General features: G+C 42.2%; 1 protein-coding gene and 2 long non-coding RNA genes across 6 annotated transcripts in view; 1 reads left to right on the top strand and 2 right to left on the bottom strand.

Annotated features, from left to right (window-relative positions):
• LOC119702627 overlaps positions 1–22758 on the top strand; it is a 42278-nt gene that overhangs the window by 3865 nt on the left and 15655 nt on the right. Inside the window, exon 1 of one of the 4 annotated variants that reach the window (XR_005257404.1) lies at positions 13201–13304. The exons of 2 other annotated variants lie outside the window; for them this stretch is intronic. This is a non-coding gene — a long non-coding RNA (uncharacterized LOC119702627). Of the gene's footprint in view, positions 1–13200; positions 13416–22758 lie in introns of those variants that run through there. One more of the 4 variants, XR_005257403.1, reaches the window with a different exon arrangement.
• LOC119702628 lies at positions 612–3641 on the bottom strand. The gene is made up of 2 exons (XR_005257405.1): positions 2707–3641; positions 612–1996 (listed from the first exon to the last, which is right to left on the bottom strand). It is a non-coding gene; the product is annotated as an uncharacterized LOC119702628 (long non-coding RNA).
• Positions 9760–19272, bottom strand: TECTB (tectorin beta). The gene is made up of 11 exons (XM_038140995.1): positions 18803–19272; positions 17831–17919; positions 15860–16050; positions 15343–15485; positions 15190–15262; positions 13716–13819; positions 13553–13636; positions 13191–13353; positions 11350–11419; positions 10450–10482; positions 9760–9961 (listed from the first exon to the last, which is right to left on the bottom strand). The coding sequence occupies exons 2-11, from the start codon at positions 17904–17906 to the stop codon at positions 9909–9911; spliced, it is 990 nt and encodes a 329-aa protein (XP_037996923.1). The 5' UTR covers positions 17907–17919; positions 18803–19272; the 3' UTR covers positions 9760–9908.

Below are 22758 nucleotides of genomic sequence, written 5' to 3'. Positions count from 1 at the left end.
TGAAATTCTTGTGATGACCCCATGCACCTGCCAGTAGTTGCTAAAATGACATGAGACTTTGGACAACAAGCTGGGAAATAGGGCACGGGGAGGAGATTGAAAATTGCTGCCTCTCTGTAAGTCTTTTGTGTAAGTTAACATAGTGTTAACACCGTTTTCCTGTGGCTTCTCATCTGCTTGTGGTGAGAACTTCCTTTGATACAGATTGCTTTGTGCCTGTGCCGGATCTGGGAGCATAATTCCTTCTGCTGGGAAGCTGGTACTTGCTGTTAGGAAATTGGATGGAAAGGGGCTTGTTTGGTAATTGTAACAAATGACAGAAAGGTAAACCCTTAACAGCAAACCCCGGCACGCAGTGCTGTAGTGCTCTTCAGCTGTACTGAAATTGAGTCAGCTTTTTTTGCAATCAGCTCTGTCATTTTCTCTGATGCGTAGCTGATTTCTGTTCAGGCTGTTTCCCACAAAATACTTTCTAGAAGACCTCAGAGCTATTTAGGAAGGAGTTTTATTTGGTCTTCAGCAGTTTCAGAAAGCAGAACCCTATTTTGCTTTGAGGATCTTTCAAACTTTAAAAAGCAAGAGAACAGCTGTAGCTGAACAGAATTGCATTATTTTTTTTTTTCTGAAATGCCAAAGCACAATGCCTTCACCTGATTTCCAGCTGGGCTTGGGTGTTTTGTAATATGATTGGCTGCAGTTGATACCAGCTGTAAGAAATACTTTAACTAGTCAGAAGCAGACTGCATTTTCATCCCCAGTCTTGTACATCCTGGGGTGGCACTTCAGGCACTGGCTCAGGCTGCCTTGAGTACCTTTTAAGCCTGAGGCAGCACTGCCAGGATTAATCTCTGTACCATGGGATGTTTCTGTACTTGAGGCTGCTTGGAGCTGAGTGTTTCCTCTTCTTTGGCACACAGTCTGTTTATTTCTTAGCCTTTCAAACACAACACCTACCATGGTACAGTTTGCCCCAAAACTGTGCTTTGAGCTTCTCTGGCAGTCTGCCCATAGCTTTAGATGAATTTGCTATGACTGCAGTCACGCATTTTGACTCACTCTGTAGCAATCCAAAGAAGGTGCTTCCTGGTAGAGGTATGCAATGCAAATGCTGGAAAATATTCCTGCAATATCACATCTCTGTTTATAACTGGCAACATCCAACTTCAAATCTTCCTTGAGGAAACGATGGCATTTAAGCTGGGCTCATGTCCTATAGCACATATGGAAATCTGTCTCTGTTAGCAGGAGCATGCAATAAATGCTGTAAATACTATAAATGTCAAATCATCATCAGTGAGAAATGGATCATTAATTATATGAGCTTTAGGCAGCTGATTCTGAACAGCAGAGGAACACTTGAAGAGTGTTAAACTGTTCAGTCACTTGGTAAATACTAAAAACTGCTAAAATATAGTAAGCAGCATCTGCTCCATATGCTGTACATACACTTCACGACAAAGAGTTTTTCTGTGGTAACACCCTCTGGTTGTCCTCTTCTGGCTGCTGACATCCTGAGCTTATTTATGTTTCAGCTCATGGTGTGGAGTGCAGATCATTGCAAGACTTCCTCCTGAGGTGCTGTCATGTGCCACATTTCATTTCATGCACCCACATATTGTTGTAAAACCTTTGGTGCAACTAATATCATGAATTATTCCATATTAGAGTAATACATCCTGAACTCATCTCGTTGACCAAATACAAGGAAAGAGTCCCATATTCGCACAGAGCAGGGGCTACTATAGAAGGTGCTTGACTTCAGCCTCCCAACACAGATGGAGGACAACCCAAGGCTCTGGAGAGTCTGATGAGTGCTGGAAATAATGAGTCTTTCTTACGTTTCCTTTGCTTCTCTTCTGTTTCATTCAAAAGTGGTGCACACTGGTGGTTTTGATTTTTTAAATTAAGTTTTTGCCAGAAGACACATTAGGAAACACTTCTGTAACACTCAGATGGATTTCACCTCATTTGCATTCTCATCTCCAAATTTTGCAATCTGTATTTGTTAAAAAAAAAAATTAAAAAAGGAAAAAAAAAACCCTCAAGTCTAAGGAGATATATCCAGACAGTAGAATTGATGGCTTCACTTAGCTCTGTGCAGTCACTAGGGTACTTAATATTCTGTAGTACTACTTCATTATTTGAAAAAATAGTATCCATGCTGTTGCTGGGATCCTTCTTTTTATCTTGTGGGTTGAAGAGCTATTTGCTTTCTTCCAGTCTTTCAGTTATTCCACATGCTCTTCAAAAATATATACCAGTATACATTGATTCATTATCTCATATATTTCCACGTATCAACTAGTTGTCATAGAATGTAAGAATTTAGAATTTTTATTTCTCCTATCTCCATCCCCTTTCTTTTTCTCATCTCCACCCCAAAAGTGCAAAAGCACCAAGCAAGCGGTCACACAGTAGATGTTAGTCAAGATTAGCAAATGCAACTAGATACTCTAGAGAGGATATTCCTCACAAATAAAACCATAAAAATCCCCTAGCATCTTTTAATGAGCTTACTATGAAAGATCAAAACATGCATTATGACACATGAGAGAGCAGAAGAGATCAACAATATCATTGAAGTCTTAACTCTGAGGCAACAGCGAGTTGTTAACTTCAGCTAAACACCTTTGCCCAAGAAATGGATAAAGCAAGAAATTTTTAAATTTCTTTTTCTTTAGGTTATTTTTGCTTAAAGTCACTTACCTCTTTCAGTAGAATACCAGTTGTTGTTTCTTTAATCTCCTTGGCGCTGTTGTTAGCTTCCTGCTTTTGCTATTCGATCTGTTTACTCAACCATCTTTTATACTGTGACAGCAACACCCTCACGTAATAACAACTTGTTTTTATGCAGTGCATTCTCCTCAGTGATTTACCCAGCCTACTCGCCACCTTACAAACCTGAAAACACTGTTTTAATGGGATGCTGTCTACCCTCTAGTTGTCTAATCTCTTAATGCTATTTTTTCTGTGATTTCAAGATTACTTCCAGTGTGGCTTTAAGGATCCATAGCAAATGGTATAGATTTACTATAGAACAATATGGTAAAGAATTTCCATCTGAAATTGATTTTTCCCATTCAATTGAAATTATTCACAAAAGGACTTTCTCAATGTATCCACATTGACAGTAGAATTTTCATATGCTTGTCAGACATCGAAGCTTTTCTAATGGAGGTTCAGTGTCCAGACTTAACAGAGATTTTAAAATTGAAGTAAATTACCTTTTCATCAAGAGCCCTTGTAATTGTTGTTCCCAGTCATCTTAAGACAATGTATTTAAGTGACTGCCAGTTACATGGACTTTACTAGAGTTTTGGGGGAAGTCCCTCTCGGTTCTTCCCCAGTTTGCATGGTCAGAAGCTCAAGCAGTTGCCTATTGCTGCAGAAATTGTTATTTTCTAAAAAAATCTCTCAGAGAGGTCTTGCTGTCACATTTAACACCCTTTCAATGAAGTCCAGCTAGAGATTGTCCAAGGGCAGCTAATGCAGCTGTTCCTGCTCACATCTGCCTCGCTGGGGTCCTCTCCGGTGCCCGGGAGGGATTAGCAGTTCTCTGTGCTGCCACAGGGCTGGTGCAAAGAGCACGATGAGCTTCTGTGAAAGAGTGGTTAGCCTTCATCTTGCAACATTTTTGTTTGCTCAATTACTTTTTTTTCACTCCTTACTGACCTTTTCCCAAGTCAAATATTTTTTTATTTTTTATTTTTTTTTAATCAGAGACTTGAGAGCAAAACCTGTCATCCCCTGGATATAAATCTTGATACAGATATATATCATAGGGGAAAAAATTATTTTTGCTGATTGCCTAATAGTTACTTATGTAAGACATGATCCTGTGTAGTTAATTCTGTCTGCTGATTTGGATCACTGTCATCTGTTGCACCCTTTAACTCTCCTGCAAGCTCCTCAGTTTCAGTATTCCCTTTCAGTATGAATGTCAGGCCAAAAACATAGAAAATTTTGTTTGATCTAGGTATTCTGGTATTATAAAGATCAGCCATATTTTGGTAGAGGAATTTAGACAAATATATGTTAGTTAAAGAATTGGGAAAAACACATAACTATAGCTTTTTCTGGAGCTTAACAGGTGCTGTGTGAAAATCCGTCTGAAGCTGTCATGGTAAGGAATGTGTTACGTAGTACTATAAAATATGCAAACAACTGAAATCTGTGGGAGGCCAATAAATCCAAACTGACCTACAAGAAAAAAATAAGTCAGTGGCAATTGGGATTACTGAAGATGATAAAACAATTCAGAGTTGCTCTACAGAATAACTTTTTCCTTTTTATTTTCTGGCACAAAATAAAAGGCAATCTTCTTGTGACCATCTTTGGAGCACTTTTTCTTTTTTGGTCTTCTGACTGAAATATCCCTGTGTTTTGGCATGGTCAGACGGTAAAGCTGGACAATGTCCTTCTCTGACACTTCTGTCAAAATTGTGTCCTCTCTGCAATGAGTAGCACAAGTACTTTATAAACATTCCCTGACAGGACCTCTGCTGCATTAGCTGGAAGCTCACCTGACGTGCATATTTGGGTTTTAACAGTAAATAAATGCTTCCTAGTTAGTTATGGCTAATATACAAGTGTCAACACTTGGTCAAAGGCAGTCTGTTTTAAGGTTATATGTGGTTCCCAAAGACAAGAGTGTTTACAAATCTCTGTGGACTCTGTCCTTACTGTTAGTTGTTTATAGGATGATTTTTATTTCTTAGTAGCTCTTGCAGAAAGCCTGTGAAGCTTTACAAACAGGAAATGTTCCTCTTGTGCAGCCTACCCATCCCCAGTGGGATCAACAACACTGAAGAAATATCTGTTATGTCCTGAGTGCTGTGATTCCTTTAGAGATGGGCCATGTACCCAGCCAGGACCTGAAATTGCTTTGTTGGCCTTCACACAAGCCAACAGCCCAGGTCTGGCTGGCTGGGAGGGGGTGAGGGTCCAGGTACAATGGAGGGTAAGGACTGCCACCCTCCGAGGCACAGTGGCACACCTAGCACAAGTGTGGGGACAAAAATGTTGATGTAAGCTTCCTCCCAGGTTGTTAACCTTTGAGTTTTATTTTATGTTAGCTATGGCTAGTTGTGATTTGTTACTGTGTGTCACCAGGTACATAATAAGTTGCGTATCAGAACCCTTGAATTTATTGTATTGAGTTTCTGTATGTATGGATTTTCTCTTTCCAATACAGATAAAATAAATGCAAAATTTGCAAGTTTTCTCAATTCACAACTCATTCTCAGAAGTATCATGTCAATCTACCTATTTTTTCCTTGGTTAATATTCTGTTGGTCCAATAACAGTCCCCTCTACTGGAATGAGTGCCAGTTTGATATGACCCCCTGCCATGACCTGCTCATGACGTTTTTTACATGTCACTTTTTCTCAGTTTGTAAAGGGAAGATTAACTCTTCCAGATGAATCAGTTACTGATCTTAGAGTACTTAATGAAGTATTCACTATAAGGAGCTAGCACCGAAGTGCTGGGCATGGAGACAGTGAGAAGTGCTCAGAATGTTCTTATCAGCACTGATTAATCACCATGTAAATTTATAGTGCTGGGCAAACATTTCACGGTGATAAGATGTCTATTTTAGCATTAGACCTTTGCTTTAGCATTAGGCCTCAGCTTTAGTACTCTCCAAGCTGTAGGACCTATGTGCCCCACTTCCTATCATGCCTTACTACATCATTTGCACTCTGTATAATGTGCTTATGGAAAAGCAGAATGAAATTTAAACCTGAAAGATCTTCTCAAAACACATTTCAGGGCCATGTTACTCACAAGTCTGTGCTACCTATTGTGGATTGTCTTTTTATGATAAAGTTAATTTAATATACATCCTGATTGTCTGCGTCTGAGGCGTTTTGATGTGCTTGCTCCCAGAAGAAAAATGCTGATGTTATTTTACTGTTAGGAGCAGGGGAGTGTAAGCAGAAGAGCAACAGGGTAGGATCCCTTCCAGTGGATGCTTTGTGTCACAGTGTGTGAATTCTCAGAGAGAGGTGGTCTGCGGGAGGAGGGTGTTAACGTGGATGAGACCATATGCAGACAAAATTCAGCAGGGAAGGAGGCACAGGCTGCCAGAAAGCAATCTGGGAAGGCTGGAGACTGGTTGCACCCCAGAGCAGCAGTTTGCATTGCAGATGGGCTTCATACCGTGGAATCTCACAATATTTCTCTTAGGTTCTAATATACCTATTAGGTTCTAATACCTATTAGAACCAGAGCATATCTAAGATAATTGTTTTTTAAAGAGGTATGCTGTAGGTTTTCTATGTAACAACAAAGTTAAGAAAATGTTTTGGAAAGCACGGCTGTCTCTGCTACTCAGTGCAACGTGGCTTCAGATAGTGCTCAGGACACTTTTCTCAGCCTTGTGTGCCTGACTGCCAGGCTGCAAAAATTGCTATTTATTTCTCAGAAGCCACTGAACTTGACCTTTGTAGACCTGCAGTGATATGCTACATGAAAGGGTCATGGGGTCCAATCCATCAATAGCTATTTTTTTCCTCTGCAACTGTGAGCTGCCCTTTGGATGGGAATAACTTGAAAAGACTTGATCTTCAGTACAGAGTGAGAGGTGCACTCCTAATACAGACCGTGTACATCTATGATGTGTTTTGGATGTAGTGAGTCATGATACTATTCTGAGGTAGGGTTTTTCCTTGTCCCTGACTTGGATATTTGAACAAAATGTCATGGGTTTACAGAATAAAGAGATGAAGTTGGTGTTTAAATGAGGATTAAGACTGGGGAGTTTCTATACATGGCATCTGGATCTGGGACATTGCTGTGTTTATATTGTGTAATGTATTGCCAATTCTGGCAGCACATGCCCTGTTTACCTCAGTGTGCTGCAGAGCTGAGATCCCCCTACAGAAAGGCTTTCAGCCCTGATGTGCTTCCCTCCTTGCCGGGCTGCCCTGGCAGGGGTTACACAAGGGGGGCATGTCAGGTCAGACCCAGCCCGGCATCTCTGCAGCAGGACCACGTGCATGTCCCCCAGCAAACACTACTGAGGATTCATTCTAAAGTTTGCATTAGAAATTGTGAGATCCCAGCACAGGATATGAGGCATTAATGATTGACCATAATTAATTCTTGACGGTCTTGGTACCTGCTCCTTCTTCTTCACTATTGGACATGGGGTGGCAGGACAGAAATCACAGTGCCAACAGCACTACTTGTTTGGGAATACTAAGGATAGATTGTCTGCAGTGGGAGGCACCAGCTTGCATTATGGCATCCTTGCTCATTTTGTGTTAGATTTGACTCATTCTTTCATTGGCAGTTTTTGTTGGAGCTCTTCTGAATTTGCAGCGACTGTCAAATAAAGGCCACCCAGGTTAATGCTGTTTACCGTTTGCAAGTGAGAAGTGAACCTCTATTTGATGAACAAAATATTGTGTAAAGTGTGTCGCTGTACTGGCAACATTGTGCTGCAACCTGTGTTGCTATCATGTTGACGCCTGTGTGTGTTCATTTCTCTCCTACTTCTCTCCTACACAGAGGTTATGACCTCTGTGACCCTGTGCTTCAGCACTGCAGTGCCAAACTGTGGGAAGGAAAGCATGCAAAAATTCACATCTCATTAGAGTTCATCCAAATGGAAGGAAGAACTGGGACAAACCTCAACTGGAATCTTTGTGGAGACAAATGTTGGGTTCTAAACAGATTATCTGCATCCTCCCTAAAGAATCTTCCTGTCCCTAATTTCCATGGGCAGACTTGTGTTTGGCTTTCAGATGCAGAGATCAAGGCAAGCTTCTTCATGCCCTGACTGGAAAAGATCCATCATTTTAGTCCATCTGAAATTATGAAGTCTATCAAACTTCATCTTGTGCCAAAATCTTTAGTAATCGTTGCATTTTCTGATACAGGCAACATAAATAGGGTTCAGTAGAACAAGTAGTGATGAGCCATATGCTGGGTTAGGAAAAAAGAAGGTGGATTTTTTTAATGCAAACTATTACGGATGGACAACTTTCGCTTTCTTATGGAGCAGTGCTTCTGGAGCTGAAACCTGTTCACGTGCTGCTGCCTTCTCCGGCAGATAGACCTTTCCACAGTCACCTGTGGCAGCTGTTTTTCAGTTGTGTTTTGATGGTTTTTGGCAATAAGCCGTTTCTGGGCTGTAGGGAGGCAGGGATCCAGAGCGGAGCAGGCAGGAGCCCCGCTCGGTGCAGGAACACGGGCAGGAGATCCGTGTGCCGCAGGCTCCATCCCACGGGAGCGGCCTGGGAATTCACGGGCTCACTCACAGCTGCTGAAATCCTGCACGGCTGCTTCCAAAGCCACACTTGCATAACCAGAAAGGAATGAACCAACCTGCCGAGGAAACCGGGCTCAAGGCTCTCTGCACAAAACAGCCGCGATAGGAGTGCAGTGAATGTTGTAAAAACAAGGCAAAAGAGACGGGCTTTGGAGAAGGACGAGAATTGGAAGAGGTGAAAGCCGCTTGGAGGTGCTGAAACGCGGGGTGTCAGTGGGAGGAGAGCAGAGGAAGGCAGGCGATGCAGCAGGGCCCGGGGCCTGCGGCGCGACCGCCCCGGCCCAGCGCGCCCCGCGGAGCCGCGGGCCCGGCCGGGAACGGCGCCGGCCCCGCAGCGCCCTCTGCTGTGCGCGGCCGGGAACGGCGCCCGCGGGCTGAGGCTGCCCCTGGAAACGCGCTGAAAGGTGTTCCTTCTACCGCTGGGCTGTAATGGATGCGTGTCCTAGCTCTGCATTATCTTCATTACAATCAGCTTTTGCCGAAAATAAGCTTTATCAGGGAGCTGAAAATCCTTCAAAGAGTTATTCAGGAGGCTCCCTCTCTACAAACAACAGCAAAAAATCTGTAATGCGCTTTTGCTTCAGCATGAGCAAACAAAGGTACACCTACCGTGTTCATTAACTAGAAGTGTAACAACTAGAGTCATTCTTCCCTCTTGCACATTTAGGATCCTGGAAGTTTCATGGAAAAGTTCTAAAGATGTTTCTGACATTTTCAAGGGGTTTTTTTCAATATTGTTCTAGTAACTAATGGAAGTAAGGAACCTACTGTTATGCTTGTTGGGGAATTGTTTCATGTCCTGACATTTCCTGCTTTTTATAAATCATGATTTCCCTTTCTAGTGCTTTTGTCTTGCTGTTGTTACTCAGGTACAGACCTAACACCTGGACCCTGCTGTGTCTGCCACTGGCTATGTCTTCAAGGAAGTGCAAAGCTCATTAGCTTGTTTTCCAACCTCAGATGTGCTCAGTATGCACCCACACCATGTAACCATCCAGCACTGAGCCTGTCCAGTCAGCAAGACATCCTACTCCTACAGCGTGCTCTACTTAATCCAACCAATCAATACTGACAACACTGAGAATCAGGAAAGAAATGTCAGGTCATTAACTCTGAGCACCTTCTAATTACTGCTACATGAAAAGCACCCTTTCCTCCCATCCTTGACGTGTTCGGTTGGTTTTTGTTTTGTTCCAAGACTTCACAGAACAAAATGGGACTTTGCAAGGCCAGGCCTGGAAGGGAGTTTGGTACCACACTGGCAGGGAAGGGGGACCCTGAAGGTAAATTTGGCACTGAAAAATGCTGAGTTTGCACATCTCTATATTCTGTTCAGAAACAAGTCCTATTGCCATCAAAGCTTTTTAAAAGGAGGCACTGGCAGAATACATAACCCAAGGGTTTTCACTAGTTCAAAATGCCAGCAGAGACTTGGGAGAAGCAAATCTGCTTTGGGATTTTCCAGAATTGGAGGCACAAAGCTCATGGAATGTTTTATTTATCTGGTAAAATGGTTTACAAGGATTTTTAGTGTCTTTCCTTTTTCCTCTGTAAAATAAACATCTTTAGTAAAGAAGTCCAGGTCCAAACAGGATCGGGGAAAGTTACGAAGTACAGCTGGGCTGCATTTTATAATAAAACAGCAGAAAATCCAATCACGAAAAGTAGGTGGAAGATGACATCTGCAAGAGAAACACAGGCTACATGTGAGCACTTCCCTGTCAGCTCCCTTTCACCTTCTCTTCCCACCCCATTCAATAAAACTGCATGGCCTAATGTGGCTCTGTCAACATATCAAATGTTAACAAATAGACTTTGAAAGGTGTGCTTCAAAGCCTTTCCAATCAGAAATGCTTTCAGACACCCCTGTTAACCCAGTAAAACATGATTGTTCCTTTTTGGGAAGAGGGTGTGACAATTAGAGAAAGAAGATTGTTCAGTATTGGAAGTAACTGCTATGATTTTATTGTCTGGTGTGAGGGATGGACCAAAAGAAGGAAAACAAAGTATATAACACTGGGAAATAAAATCTGATTTTGAAATGTTCACTCTTCTGTCAAATTTACTGATATTTCAGATTTTTTCTTTGAGCTATGGATTTTATGTTGACAAAGACACTCAAAATCCACATTTGGGATTGATATTTTCATTGTCATACTTTGTTGGTTACCTGAGAGTGTGTAAAATCTGGATAAACCTTTGCCTGTATAAAAGAGGAAGAGAAAAAGTACATCAGGATGATGTTTAAAATAGGTCAAAATGCACCAGTGTGCTTTGTAAAAGCAGAACAGAAACCATTCATCACATTTTGAAATTCTGAATATTCTTCCTCTTGGATTTACTGTTTGAATTATAAAAGGATCTTCAGTTCTTTTACCTTCTAACATCGATGGGGGTTTACTGGTGCAATATAACGGATTGTAATAATTCTTCTGTATCTGTATTTGTAATTTTAAATTGGCTTTCAGATTGGTGCAGATACAGTTGATAAACTAGTGTAAAGGGCTCTAGTGAAAGCATTGTTTGTTCCAAGGACTTGTTTCAAAAGATGAAGCAGCTCAGAGAGAAATCCCTGGTGCCTGCAGGAGGCAGCAGTTGGAGGGAACAGTTGTTCTGCAGTGGGGAAGGTGATGGCAGTGCCATCAGTGTGTCAGGAGGGATAGGAACATGAAGGTGTTGTGGATATGCTGAAGTACGGACCCACAGTGTAAAGAAAACCTTTCCTGCTGCTCCTGACCTCTCTCCCACTCCCGTGCAACCTGTCAGAGCGTGTCTGAGCTGCTGCTGAGGTCACAGGCAGGTGAGCAGAGCTTTCACTGCCAGCTCAGTGTGTCAGTGGTTTGGCCATTTATCATAAATGCCAAAGGGGTGCCTTGACTCACTTGGCAAGCGAAGAGAATTTCACTGAGCTCTTCTGCCAGAGTTGGAGGGGACCAACTTCTGTGCAAGACTCCTGCTGCCCCGGGGCAAAGGGGTCTGGCAGAGGGCTTTGGCTCCCTCTGCTTGCTCTTATGCTGCCAGCTTCCTTGCTTCCCAAAGGGAGAAGCACCCCAGGAGCCCAGGCACTTACTGCGCACGGTGATCTCCGCCACCAGAACACCTCCGGTTTGTTCCGTGCGCTGCTGGCGTTTGTCACATGTCTCAAGAGAGCAGAGAGAAAGACATGTGTACCAGAACAATTAAAAATTATAAAAGAACCCCCAGGCACAATTCTTATGTTTCCAACCAAGGAAATTGGTGCATATTTGCTGGAGACTTTTTTTTCTGCCTGTAATTATTGGGGGTTTTAGTGCAGGAGAGATTTAAGGACAGTCTCTACAGTTCATTTTTCTGAAGATTTTGGTGGGCTGCCTTTCCCACCCTGCCTTAAACAAAACTCCTGTCAAGAAGGGGGAAATTGAGCTCCATCTGTTTAACCCCTGACCTCTGTGAAGGCTTCTGTGGTTGTTCATTGCTGATGATAATTGTTGCCCATTGGGTAGAAACAGGAAGCACCAAATCCTTTCCATATAGATCAGCTCATGTCCAGCACTAATGGTGCCTGTCACAGCTGACAAGGTCTGTATTGGAGGCAGTGCTCTGCAGATTAAAGGTCCTTGTGCATCTCCTGACCTTTGCAGATCCCCAGCTGTGGGCATTTTTATTACAAACTCAGCATGTAGTAATTCTGGTTATGAGTTGCTGGTAAGCACAGACCACCAGCTTGGTTCAACCTTAATTGCAGGAGACCACCAGCTGCATTTTTGAGTGGGAACTGGACTCGAGGGATGTTGTCTGATCAAGCAATTATCCTGCACTGGAGGGTGAGGTGGGAATTCCACACAGTGCCTGAAAGGATGATGGAGGTGTTTGCCAGTACTGCCAGAGGGGTACATATGAAGTAATGGGTTTGTGTTTTCTTTTAACTCTGATCTGTGGCTGGATAAAAAGTTGAAGAAATCTTGGAAAACAAACAACAAAATCTAAGAGTTTTTTCTGTTGCCTTTGAAACTTAGAATTTCTAACAATGTGTTTTTGTCAAACATGCAAATTAAGGCACAATTCAGTTCCTAGTGCTTAGCATTGAGGCTGTATAATACAAAACTGCCTTAATTTTCTCCTGGACTGAGAAAGAGGTTAGAAAGAAAAATTGGGCTCACCAGGAGTGATGTTTCCTCTTCTCCAGCAAGAAACACTTGTTGCTGAAATGAGTGCATGTTGGCTAAGGAGTATTTTGGGCTTCCATTTCAGGTTAAATAAAATCCTATTTCATTGCGTGAGAGAAAGAATGGCAAAGCTCTGACTTGGTGAAGGGTGGAGAGAGAAGTCTTTAAAGAAAGATATTTTATGGGCACCTGCCCTTGTTAAACTGTGTGCCTGTATAGCACATAATATGCTCACCATGCTCCCATCTAAGGATACAGGAATCCACTTTTCTACCTCAGTTCCTGTCCAGAGACAATTTATGTATTTTATGCAGAGTAGGATGTCTGCAAGAGCAATAACTTAATGCAACATGGCAGGGAGGACTTTCCTTGAGAAGGGGGACGGGGAGCCTTGAGACAGGTTCTTCCACTGCCCCAGGGTGCTCTTAGCACTGAGATACTTGGTAAAATGGAAAAAGCTCCACTTTCTCCTTTTTTCCAGGCTTGTGTTTAACTGTAGCTGTTTGTCAGACAGGACTGTAGTGTGGGATATCGACAGGAGTTGAGTTTTTCAATGGCTACCTTATTTCTCAATACATTTAAACAAGCTTCCCAATGTTGCCTGTGGCATGACAGGGGTCGTGCTGCACAGCCGGGTTCACACAGTGCCGTGCCTCCATCTGCTGAGCACCCTGGCGCTGGCTCTGCACCGGCAAACCCTCGGGGAGGGCTGCCCACCCTGTGTCTGAAGGTGGCACTGTGTGTTTCTCCAGCAGGGAGGCCTTACCACGGGGCAGGAGAACTTCTCGCTGTCGCAGACGTGCGTCTCGCAGTGCAGCCAGACCTTGGACAGCTTGGGGATGTTGCGGAAGCGGAAGGCGTTGAACTGGAACGTGGCCCGGTTTGTTTTCCCGTTCTCGTGCACTAGGATGGAGTAGTCTGTGGCACACCTGTGTTGTGTGTGGAGAAGCAGTGTCAGAGCTCCCGTGGCTTCAGTGAAACATCTCCTGAGGTAGCAGTCTGATGAAAGCATTTGCCCTGCTGTGGGCCAGCTTTTCCTTTGCTCCCTTATACCCCACAACCAGCTTTCCAGTCATCCTCAGGGCTGGGCTGAGTAGAGGTGCTCCCCTGGGTCCCACCAGCACCTACCCCTTGGTGATCAAAGGCCAGTGGATCTGGTAGAAATACTCTGAGGAGGGAGTTGCCCAGCAGTTGTTGAGAACAACTTTAAACCTGGGGAGATACACACCCCAGATTAGCAAGGAATGTCTCAATCACCAGTTCATTACTCATTCCTCCTTCCCTTGCCTACCTGTCACTTAAGCCCTTGGCTTCCACTCCAGCAAATATGTCAGAACCAATTTCTGATGTTTCAACCACAAAGGGGGCTTCCTTTATACTTGAGAACTTGGCATTCTTTGAAAGACAAAGACAAAGGCATCATACATTACTTGTAACATACAAAGCAAGGCATGATTCAACTTCAGACACCACTGGAGAGATTGACCCCAGAAATCTGGGTTCTTACAACCTGCAACCTCCAAACTCTACAGTGGTTGTAGGACTATTGCAAACCCAAGATGATGTTTAAAAATATTTTTGTTAATATTTGGCGTATAATGATGATCAGAGACAGAGCTTGATGGTGTTTGGGTTGTAGCATGTATTGCATGTATTCCCATGCAGCATGGGTGGGAAGCAAGCTTGCTGCTGCTGCTTCTGGTGGTGGGGAAAGCTGGTGGGAGTGAGAGTGAAGGTGAGTATATAGAATGGGGATGGAGTTGGGGCATGGCCACCTGTTGGAGAAAAGGAATGAAGACAATCAGAAATCACAAGAAAAAAGCCAGCCTGCTGAACATGAAGCAGTGTGGTGCTCAGGTGAAAAGTTTTGGTTACAAATACACTGAAATGCCTACCTTAAATCCCAATGCTTCTTGTTGAGTAAGATGATAACAAAGCTAGCACCAGAATTGTACAAATAATATCAGGTTTAGTCCTAGCATTGGCTTACCCAGTGGTAAATACTCCTTTCACCTGGCCTATAATTTCAACACAGTGTGTTCCTAGTTGTGCTTTTTCTAGCTGTGCTAAAATAGAGAGGCTGTTTTGGTGCTTTTGACTGTGCTTTTGTGGAGAAAAGATTCCAGGATTAGAAGCTGGCTGCTCCAGCAGTGTAGTGGAGCTACAGAGAGGAGAGGTATGCCTCAAAGGGACATGATATCAAGGGACAATATTTTGTCCTTGATATCAAGGGCAAAAAATATCAATGTCTGCCTGATATCAAGGGACAATATTTTGTTGGCAACAAAATTCCAGCATGACCTAAAGATCTGTGGGGTACATAATCAAATATCTGTCAGGTGAGAGGACCAGGGAGAAAGCTGCAAGAGAAATGCAAGGAGCTTTGCTGTGTCTGTAGAGGCCATGCAAGGCCAGGAGTATGTGCAGATTTGTGCTGCTCTTGCAGTGGGACTACACACAAGTTTTGATTTTTCTTATAAAACCTGTCAGCAGGTTAGAAATGTACCTCTCAGCAGAAAAATCCGTCTGATTTTGAAGGGATTAAAAGAACAGTTGGCATGTGTCTGCTCTGTTCACTTTGAGTATATCCCTGTTAATCAGCAGAAAGGAGAACCCCTGCCAATCCCACTGCAGTTATCTTATCCAGGCTAGTAATGTGCTCCCTGACACATAAAAGTCAGGAGCAGCAGCCCTGTTTTTTCCAGCTCTTTGGCTGAAGCCTTTGTAAGGTAAAGGTGAAGGTGTGAGTGGCAAAGAGCACTTACAGAGTAGAAGTTGAGGGACAGTTGGCTTTCAAATGAGCCGGAGCTCCCATTCTTCACATGGACAGTGGCCACCCTGGGGACAGGACAAAATTCTGCATGAGTGAGGCATGGTGATGAGGATAGGGGGAGACACACTCCCAGAAGAGGATGTACCTTTGGTCAAAGGCAGCCTGGTTCACCAGGTAGTTGGCATTGTATGTGCAGGTGAATGAGTAATTCACAGGCTGGCTCTTCACAATCACTGAGGAGTCATTGGAGACGATGGAGTTGTAGAAGTGATACATAGGATTCTTGAACTGGGAATGGTGACACAGAGAAATGTGGGTATCAGGAATATACTTTGAAACATGAAGACTCTAGTGTCAAAACAGCCTCCCCAAAGAAACATGGTTTGGTAGCTCTTTATATGCTGTGCTGCCTATTTCTATGCCTTACTAAACATAAGTTCTGTGTAACAGGTGCAGGTGAACAGCAGACTAAAATCACTAAGCCTGTGAGTACTTTGCCTGGAACTGCAAAGCACAGCTGTGTGATTCTTCCTTCTCCTTGACTCTGCAGTTTGCCTCCTTCCATTGGTACCTAAAGCTTTCTTCAAGCTGAACATGATAGGGCTCTCTCAAGTGAGTGCAGCCATTTCCTGAGTCAAAAATGCTGACCTTCATAGTCTTACCTCTGACTGTGTGCCACAGTATGATTTGTTTTTAGGTGACAGGTCTGGGATTGTGAATTGGTAATATCCTGAATCGTGGATCCCATTGTAGCAAATGCCTCCAAGTGCCAGCTGATTAACCTCCCATCCATAAGGACACTCTGGAATTCTGGTTATGATGGTTTTAGGATAGCAGTATACCAGAATTACATCTGGAAGGAAAATGATACACCTGGAGTTATTCAGTGGTAATTTCCTTTAAAAGAGGTGGGTCTGCCCACTTACTTTCCATTGGGCTTAACCTTCTGTGAAGAGGGGTGTGTGCTGGAAGGTCCCCTAATGAGAGCAGCTTTTGCTACACAAAACAGACCTTTCGGTTGTTAAATTCTGTCCTCTTTGGAAGAGTTTAGCCTTTGCCTTCTAATCAATGCAGAACTTCGTGAAAATTTGTTATCCTTCTGGAACAGCTGATTGAAAAGCAGAGACACTGCTGAGAAACCTGAAGTAAAAAGGACTGCACTGAAAATGTCTCATTAACTTATGCTGCAAAGCTGGCTTCTGTAACACCACTGACTCTGTAAAAATAATATTGGTGAGGTTGTTTGGTAGGCTTTGTAGATCTGCACTGTTTTGTACTGGTGTATAAATCTTGGCCACAATAGATATGCTGCCTTTTCTCCTCTTGGACTGGCACTGTACTGACAGCACAAACTGAATTTTTCCAATTGTCAAGTCAAAAGCCAAGATCTAGAACTGAACTGAAGAACCTAAACCTGCTAGCAACAACAGGAAATGACCCAAACTCCCAGCCCTGTTAACAGCAGTGCTGTGTGTTTCCAAAAGTGGTGATTGCTAATACACACATGAATGCTGAACATCATAACAGACAGACTGATTGTTTCATGATAGCAGAATTGGATATTTTTCACAGGCACAGCTAATTTGAACGTTCAATGGAAACTTTATGGCAAATATTGACTAACCATTAGTGACCTGAAAATTGAGGAATTGAGGAAGACTTACAATTACTACAGTGAGAAAAAAAAGGCACCCTCTCTGGAATTATTCAGTCACTTCTTTTAAAGCCCTTGCCACTCTCATTTTTTATTCTAAAAGCCTCATTTTGCAGCCTTTCCATGTCTGCTAGGGAATAATCTGGGAAAGTCAAGTAGAGACATTAACAAATTGCTTTTTTCTGATTAAGAAACCTTCAGCACACACAAGATGATTCTGCTTGTGTTAATGCTCAGATTTAAAACTGGCAACTTTAGAGCTATGAAAATTCCTGCAGTTAAGAGAAACTGCTTGTGCAAATAAAGGTACTGAAATAAATGGCTAGAGGGCAAAATACTTTAGATATACCATGAAATGACTGACAGCAATCTGACAGCAGTCATGCACTAAAAGGCAAACACTAAATTGAGGCATATCCCAACACATTTCTAGAGTACATTTTGTAACTGTAGTGAAATCTACAATACAGGTATGCCAGGCACCAGATTAGTTTCTAGGCAGTAACAGTGTGCAATTAGAGCCTTACCTTCAATGATTTTTTGTATTTTTGTTGCTTTAATATAAAGGTGTGGTTCAGGAGTTCAGCCCAGCACATTCAATCACCACTGGGAATCTAACTGTAGTCTGTGGGACTAAAGCCCAGTTTGGGCAGCAAAGATCTGCTGCACCTAGCCTGTACTATTACAGAAAATTTCTAATTGTTTTTGTTCCCTTTGCTACTTTATGCTTTTGTGATTAACTTTCTTGCACTGTGGTTATTCACAGAGTTAACTCTGTGCCTAATTCTTTGTGGGGTTAGAACTTGAATGGAACATTCTTTACTGTGCTAGCTCAAAGCAGGTCAATAAAAGAAATCTAAGGATTCGCTCTACAGAATCCACAGTTTAACTTTCTGAAGGAAAACCTTTTGATTTTGAATGAAAAAGCCCTTTGGCAGCTTAATTACAGGAGAAGATCTTAAGACAGAAGTTATTTTACCTGCTTTATTTGGGCTGCAAGGCCCTGCAAGAGCTCGAGCCAAGATGACCAGCAGATAAATAGCAAGAGTCACCATTTCTTGCAATGATCTGAGGACACAGGAAATAAAAGCTGAAAATGTCTTTAAAAGTGGAAATAAAAACAATGCATTGTCTGAAATACTGAGCTTGTAGAAGCTACTGTTAAAATGTCCTTTTTGCAGAGAGAAAAAATAACATTACTGATATCCTGTCACCCAATGTAATTGCAATGACAGGGTAAATCTTTCAAAGACCATTGCTATAACTGGGTCACTATTGTGACAATTTTACTATTTTAGTTTAGTGGTGGCTTTTAATTATTCTAGTTTGATTCCTTGCAAATAGTCTAAACCTAAAGTGTTAATATAACCAAATGAAACTGAAACAGTGGGATTTGAAAAAAAGAGGAAATAGAAATTACTAGAAGAAATATGACACAAGAAAATTTATAATGTGCTTAAAATTTAGTGCTGAGACTATTCTCTGTGGTGATTGGTATTCTGATGGATGTAAATTTAAGGTAGCTCAGTTTTGGTGAACTATGCATTTTCTCCTTTGCTGCTAAATGTTGAGTTTCTAGGAAAACATCCATAGAAGTTATTTACATTTACATTTCAGGCCTCCAACATGAAAGCTGTTTCCCACGGGGGAAAAACACGTACAGCCTGTAGGATTGGGACTGCAGTTCTCATATTTTCCCTTTGAAGACACTCTTCAGTATCAGCCCTCATACACACATCACTAAGCAGACTAAGTCAGAAGTAAGAAATATCATTTATGGGGAAAAAAAATCATTCCAATTCAGTAATTCTAACAAAACCAATAAATTTCAACATTTTCACACAGCCTCTATTTAAAAATATATATTTATAAAAGGGTCTTAAAGTACATATCAGTGACAATTCCTTCTAATTATCATCCTATGCATTCTACAAGAAATTAAGGGTTATACCTACGAGACAGGATGGAGCTAATTATTTCAGATTTTCATTCCAGTCTTATTCCAAAAGCAGCGCTGTCAGCTCTTTCCAAGATGTCTTCTTTCAAATGAACCCAGCTGGTGTTATCTTCGCTTTATATAAGCAATCTTGTAAAAGGAGCCCATCTCTGGTTAAATCTCAACCTGCCAGTATTGTCCAGTGTGAGAGGAAAAAAAAAGAGTTATAGAAAAGCAGTTCTCTTCCCCTAGATGAGTCTGCATTGCTGCTATTTAATTTTTACAAATCTTTCTACAGTGTTTTCTTACAGATCTTGCAAACAGGTGAACAGAAACCTGCTGAAAGTACAAAATTTTTTTGGTTTGTGAGTTTATTAGGAAAATGTAGAATTTCTGGAGAGGTAAAGCTACAACTGCCTGCTAAATTCAGTGAAAATATATTTATAGGAATTAGCTGCTTGTCTTAAATGGCTTATTGAGAATGTCACGATTTGATGCTGTACAAGTGGACAAAAGGAATGGCAACAGATCATATACTACCTTTGGAGTTGTTTTTTTTACTTTTTTTTTTTTTTTCCTAAAAGCTCACAGGCAGGTAATCTGAGTTTAGGTAGGCTCTTCCATAAGCCTTAGCATTATACTACATAATAACAGTATATAATACTAAATGCATGTAAGACTGTGTAGTAGCATTGAATATTAAACTATAGATTGTATAAAATTCACCATTGCACAGAAAACTGAAACAAATTTATTCTTTGTATGACAACCAGTCATGAAGTTGCCTGTGGAAGTCTTGTCTAGCTGGCAGGATTTTCTGGTGCCCCATTACATCCTGTTTGTGTCAGCTTATAGTGAAAGGCTCAGAAAAAGTAGTGGTGCACTACTGCTATTTTATAGAAAATATGCATTTTAAACAGTCCTGCCATGGGAACTGGCCCAGGCTCAGCTTTGGGCAGTGTGTCCCAAACCCTACCCAGCCCCGTGTGCTGTTGAACCACTCATGCTCTGGTACCTGTCTTGAGTCACTAAACACCAGTGGCACCCAGCCCTGGGGGGCTCCTCACACATGGTCTGGGTAGCTCCTCTTGGGCAGAGCCTAGTTCTGCCCCATCCACAGCAGGACTTTGGTGTGGATCTGCCTTCTCTCAGGCAGTTTTTGGCATATAGGGTGGCACCGTAATAAAGCTGTACCAGTGGTCAATAGTCCGGAGTTTTTGAAGGAGAGAGTGGAATGGAAGAGCACAGTGGCCCTGACCTAAACCTGAAATGCTCAACAAGGAGTTTTTAGCTGGCCTGTGAGTGAGATTTACAGGAACACCTTGAGGACAGCGTTCACTACAAGAAGTGTCTCAAGCCAGAAGACCTGAGCAAAGCAGGGCCATGGGTGCCCCTGCACTGGGAGGGCTGCTCAGCAATGGTCATGTGCAGGTGAATCTGCAGTGAAATGAAGAATTAAGTGATCAGGTGACTTCTTCTGGCAAACTGCTCCAAAGCCCTAAGCAAAGGTTGAAAAGCCTATACATGTCAGTGCTTAACTTTAAACATCAAGTCTGAACCAAGTTTGAAGCTTTATAAGGAGTTGCTCTTACTGTTCTAGTGAGCCACCACATGCTGATTTAAATGAGATTACTTAGAGATGGATACATGGATAAAATCCTCTGGCCAGGCTTTGTTGTTATTTTAATTGAATTAAGGAACAATCCACTGAACAAGAACCAAAGCTCATCAATCATTTGGTGTGACCTCTCTAACTAGAGATTATCCTCATCAGAAATCCTAAAGCAAGGAAGATTTAACTCCAGGTGTCTGTTTTATAGCCTCACCCCAAATCCTGCAGGGATTCAGGCCTAATTTGGATTTCCTAAGGCTAAATATAAATATACACGGTGTCAACATGCACTATTTTTTGTCTTTTTGTGTATGAGTGTGTATTTGGTCTGGAAGAAGAAACCAGGGTTTCTGGTGAGACTTTATCATCAACCCTGTTGTCAAGAATGTATAGCCCAGAAACAAGGGGAGGCTTGCCGGAGAAGGCTTGTGACTTTGGTCAGGAGAAAGGACTCATGGCTGTGTACAAGCTAATTCTTCAAACTCAAAGAAACAGTTTCAGTCCTAGGCTTGGACTTGGCCTATCAGTCCTGCCCACACAGGGCTGACTTGGAGCATAAGATATTTGGCTCACCTTAATTAGGCATAGTGTAAATGCCTTGCTAAAAATTATGTAAGTAGTCCACCTCACCATAACATTACCAAAGCTTTTGAAACACAGATTAGCTTTTTACTGATGTTTTTTAGCAAATACTCTAATTAAACTAACATTTGTATAATACTGAAGGTTTCGATGGAATTACTCTAAAATGGATCTAATCCCATAATTTGTAAGAGAAAATAAATCTCTCACTATCTTCTCACAGAAAACTTATCTCCATGTACATAATACTCCTTTTAGGCAAAAGGTAGAAAACAGAATGAAAACCATGAAACAAATTTGGCAGTGGTGCCAGCTGGTGTATAGTAGTTTGCATTTGCATGAGAAACAAGCACAAAATGTACCTAAGCCAACCAGCATTTGATATCTGCACTGATCAGAGGTGAAGGCCTGGGGAGGGTTAGGTTTCTCTCAGTAAGTGCACACACAGAAAAAGGAAAGCCATTAACTTGCAAAGCAGACCATTGAGGATTGTTGCAGTTCCCTGAGTCTTTCCAAGACCATTGAATAATCTCAGCAACCTAAGTATTTGTAAAGATTTCAACCAAGAGCAAATGAAGGCCTTATTGTGGGTTTCACCTACAAGGGCAGCTTGTGTCTCCAACCTTGTTCCTCACATTGTGATGGAAAGCTGGGTGAGTATCAGCTGTCTGGCTCTTACATGAAGCAAAGGAGGTTCTGCTGTTTGAACCTGCAAGTGATATAGCAACATCCAATTTTCATTGGTTTTGAACAAAACAATAAACCTGAAGAGTCCCCCCTAGATGGAAGGACTTATGGGATAATGAGGATCAATGGAGACAGGCAGCTGATTCCAGGGGAAGGCAAATCAGCTGACACTCATCTAGAGGCTGCAATGTATAAATGATGGTGTTTCCACACACCAAAACCTGGCATACTCAGTTTTGTCTGAGGTAAGGGGTGTATTTATCCCACAGGCATAGCAGACATCCATGCTGGGTCTGGATGCATAGCAGCTGCATTTATATTTGGCCTGATCTGAGTGAGTAGGTCCTCTTGGAAATGCAGCACTGTGTTGGTACCATCAAATTTTCCTGAATACTGATTGAGCTGTGCTGTGTAGACTTATTCCCTCAAGTCATAAATACCTTAGGGATTTAGGATTGTTCTGCCTTTTGCAGTGTAAATACCTTTCCAGTAGTTTATTACTCATGGCACGTGGCTGGTCACTCACTTCAGCACATGACTGAGTCACCATCCCTGCAGGTACAGGCAGATGTGGCACTAAAGGACATGGTTAGTGGTGGTCTTGGCAGTTAGGACAGTTGGACTTCAAGAACTTTTTCCAACCTAAATGATTCTACAGTTCTATTCTATGGATGTTTTAGCCTTGTGAGCAAATTATAGAACAATGCATGTATGTACAGAGAGCCTGGGACCCACAGATCTCCTGCACCCTAAGTGGCTGATATTCTTCAGTATCTGCACAAGACTTATCAGAAGAAGGGGAAATCAGAGGAAACTGTCATAGTGGAAGAGTCACATAAAAACCAGAGATGGATGTTCAGGCCACTGGAAGAGACAGTCTTCTGCTCTTGACTTACTCACGTGTTAGCTCTCTGTGTAACTACGCAACACTGAATCATAGTTTTTCAGCAATCACCTGCAGCCATGAGCTTGGTGAGACAGTGCTGCTGCTGGTACATGCACTCCTGGGGTGTGAGAGAGGACAGTCTCTCAGCTGAAGAAGCCTTGATAATTCTGCTGTTCAAAACAGATATTTACAACAGCAAATCTT

This window comes from Motacilla alba, chromosome 6 (genome assembly GCF_015832195.1).
Source record: "Motacilla alba alba isolate MOTALB_02 chromosome 6, Motacilla_alba_V1.0_pri, whole genome shotgun sequence".
Classification (NCBI taxonomy): Eukaryota; Metazoa; Chordata; class Aves; order Passeriformes; family Motacillidae; genus Motacilla; species Motacilla alba.
This window is presented reverse-complemented; position numbering and strand designations above follow the sequence as displayed.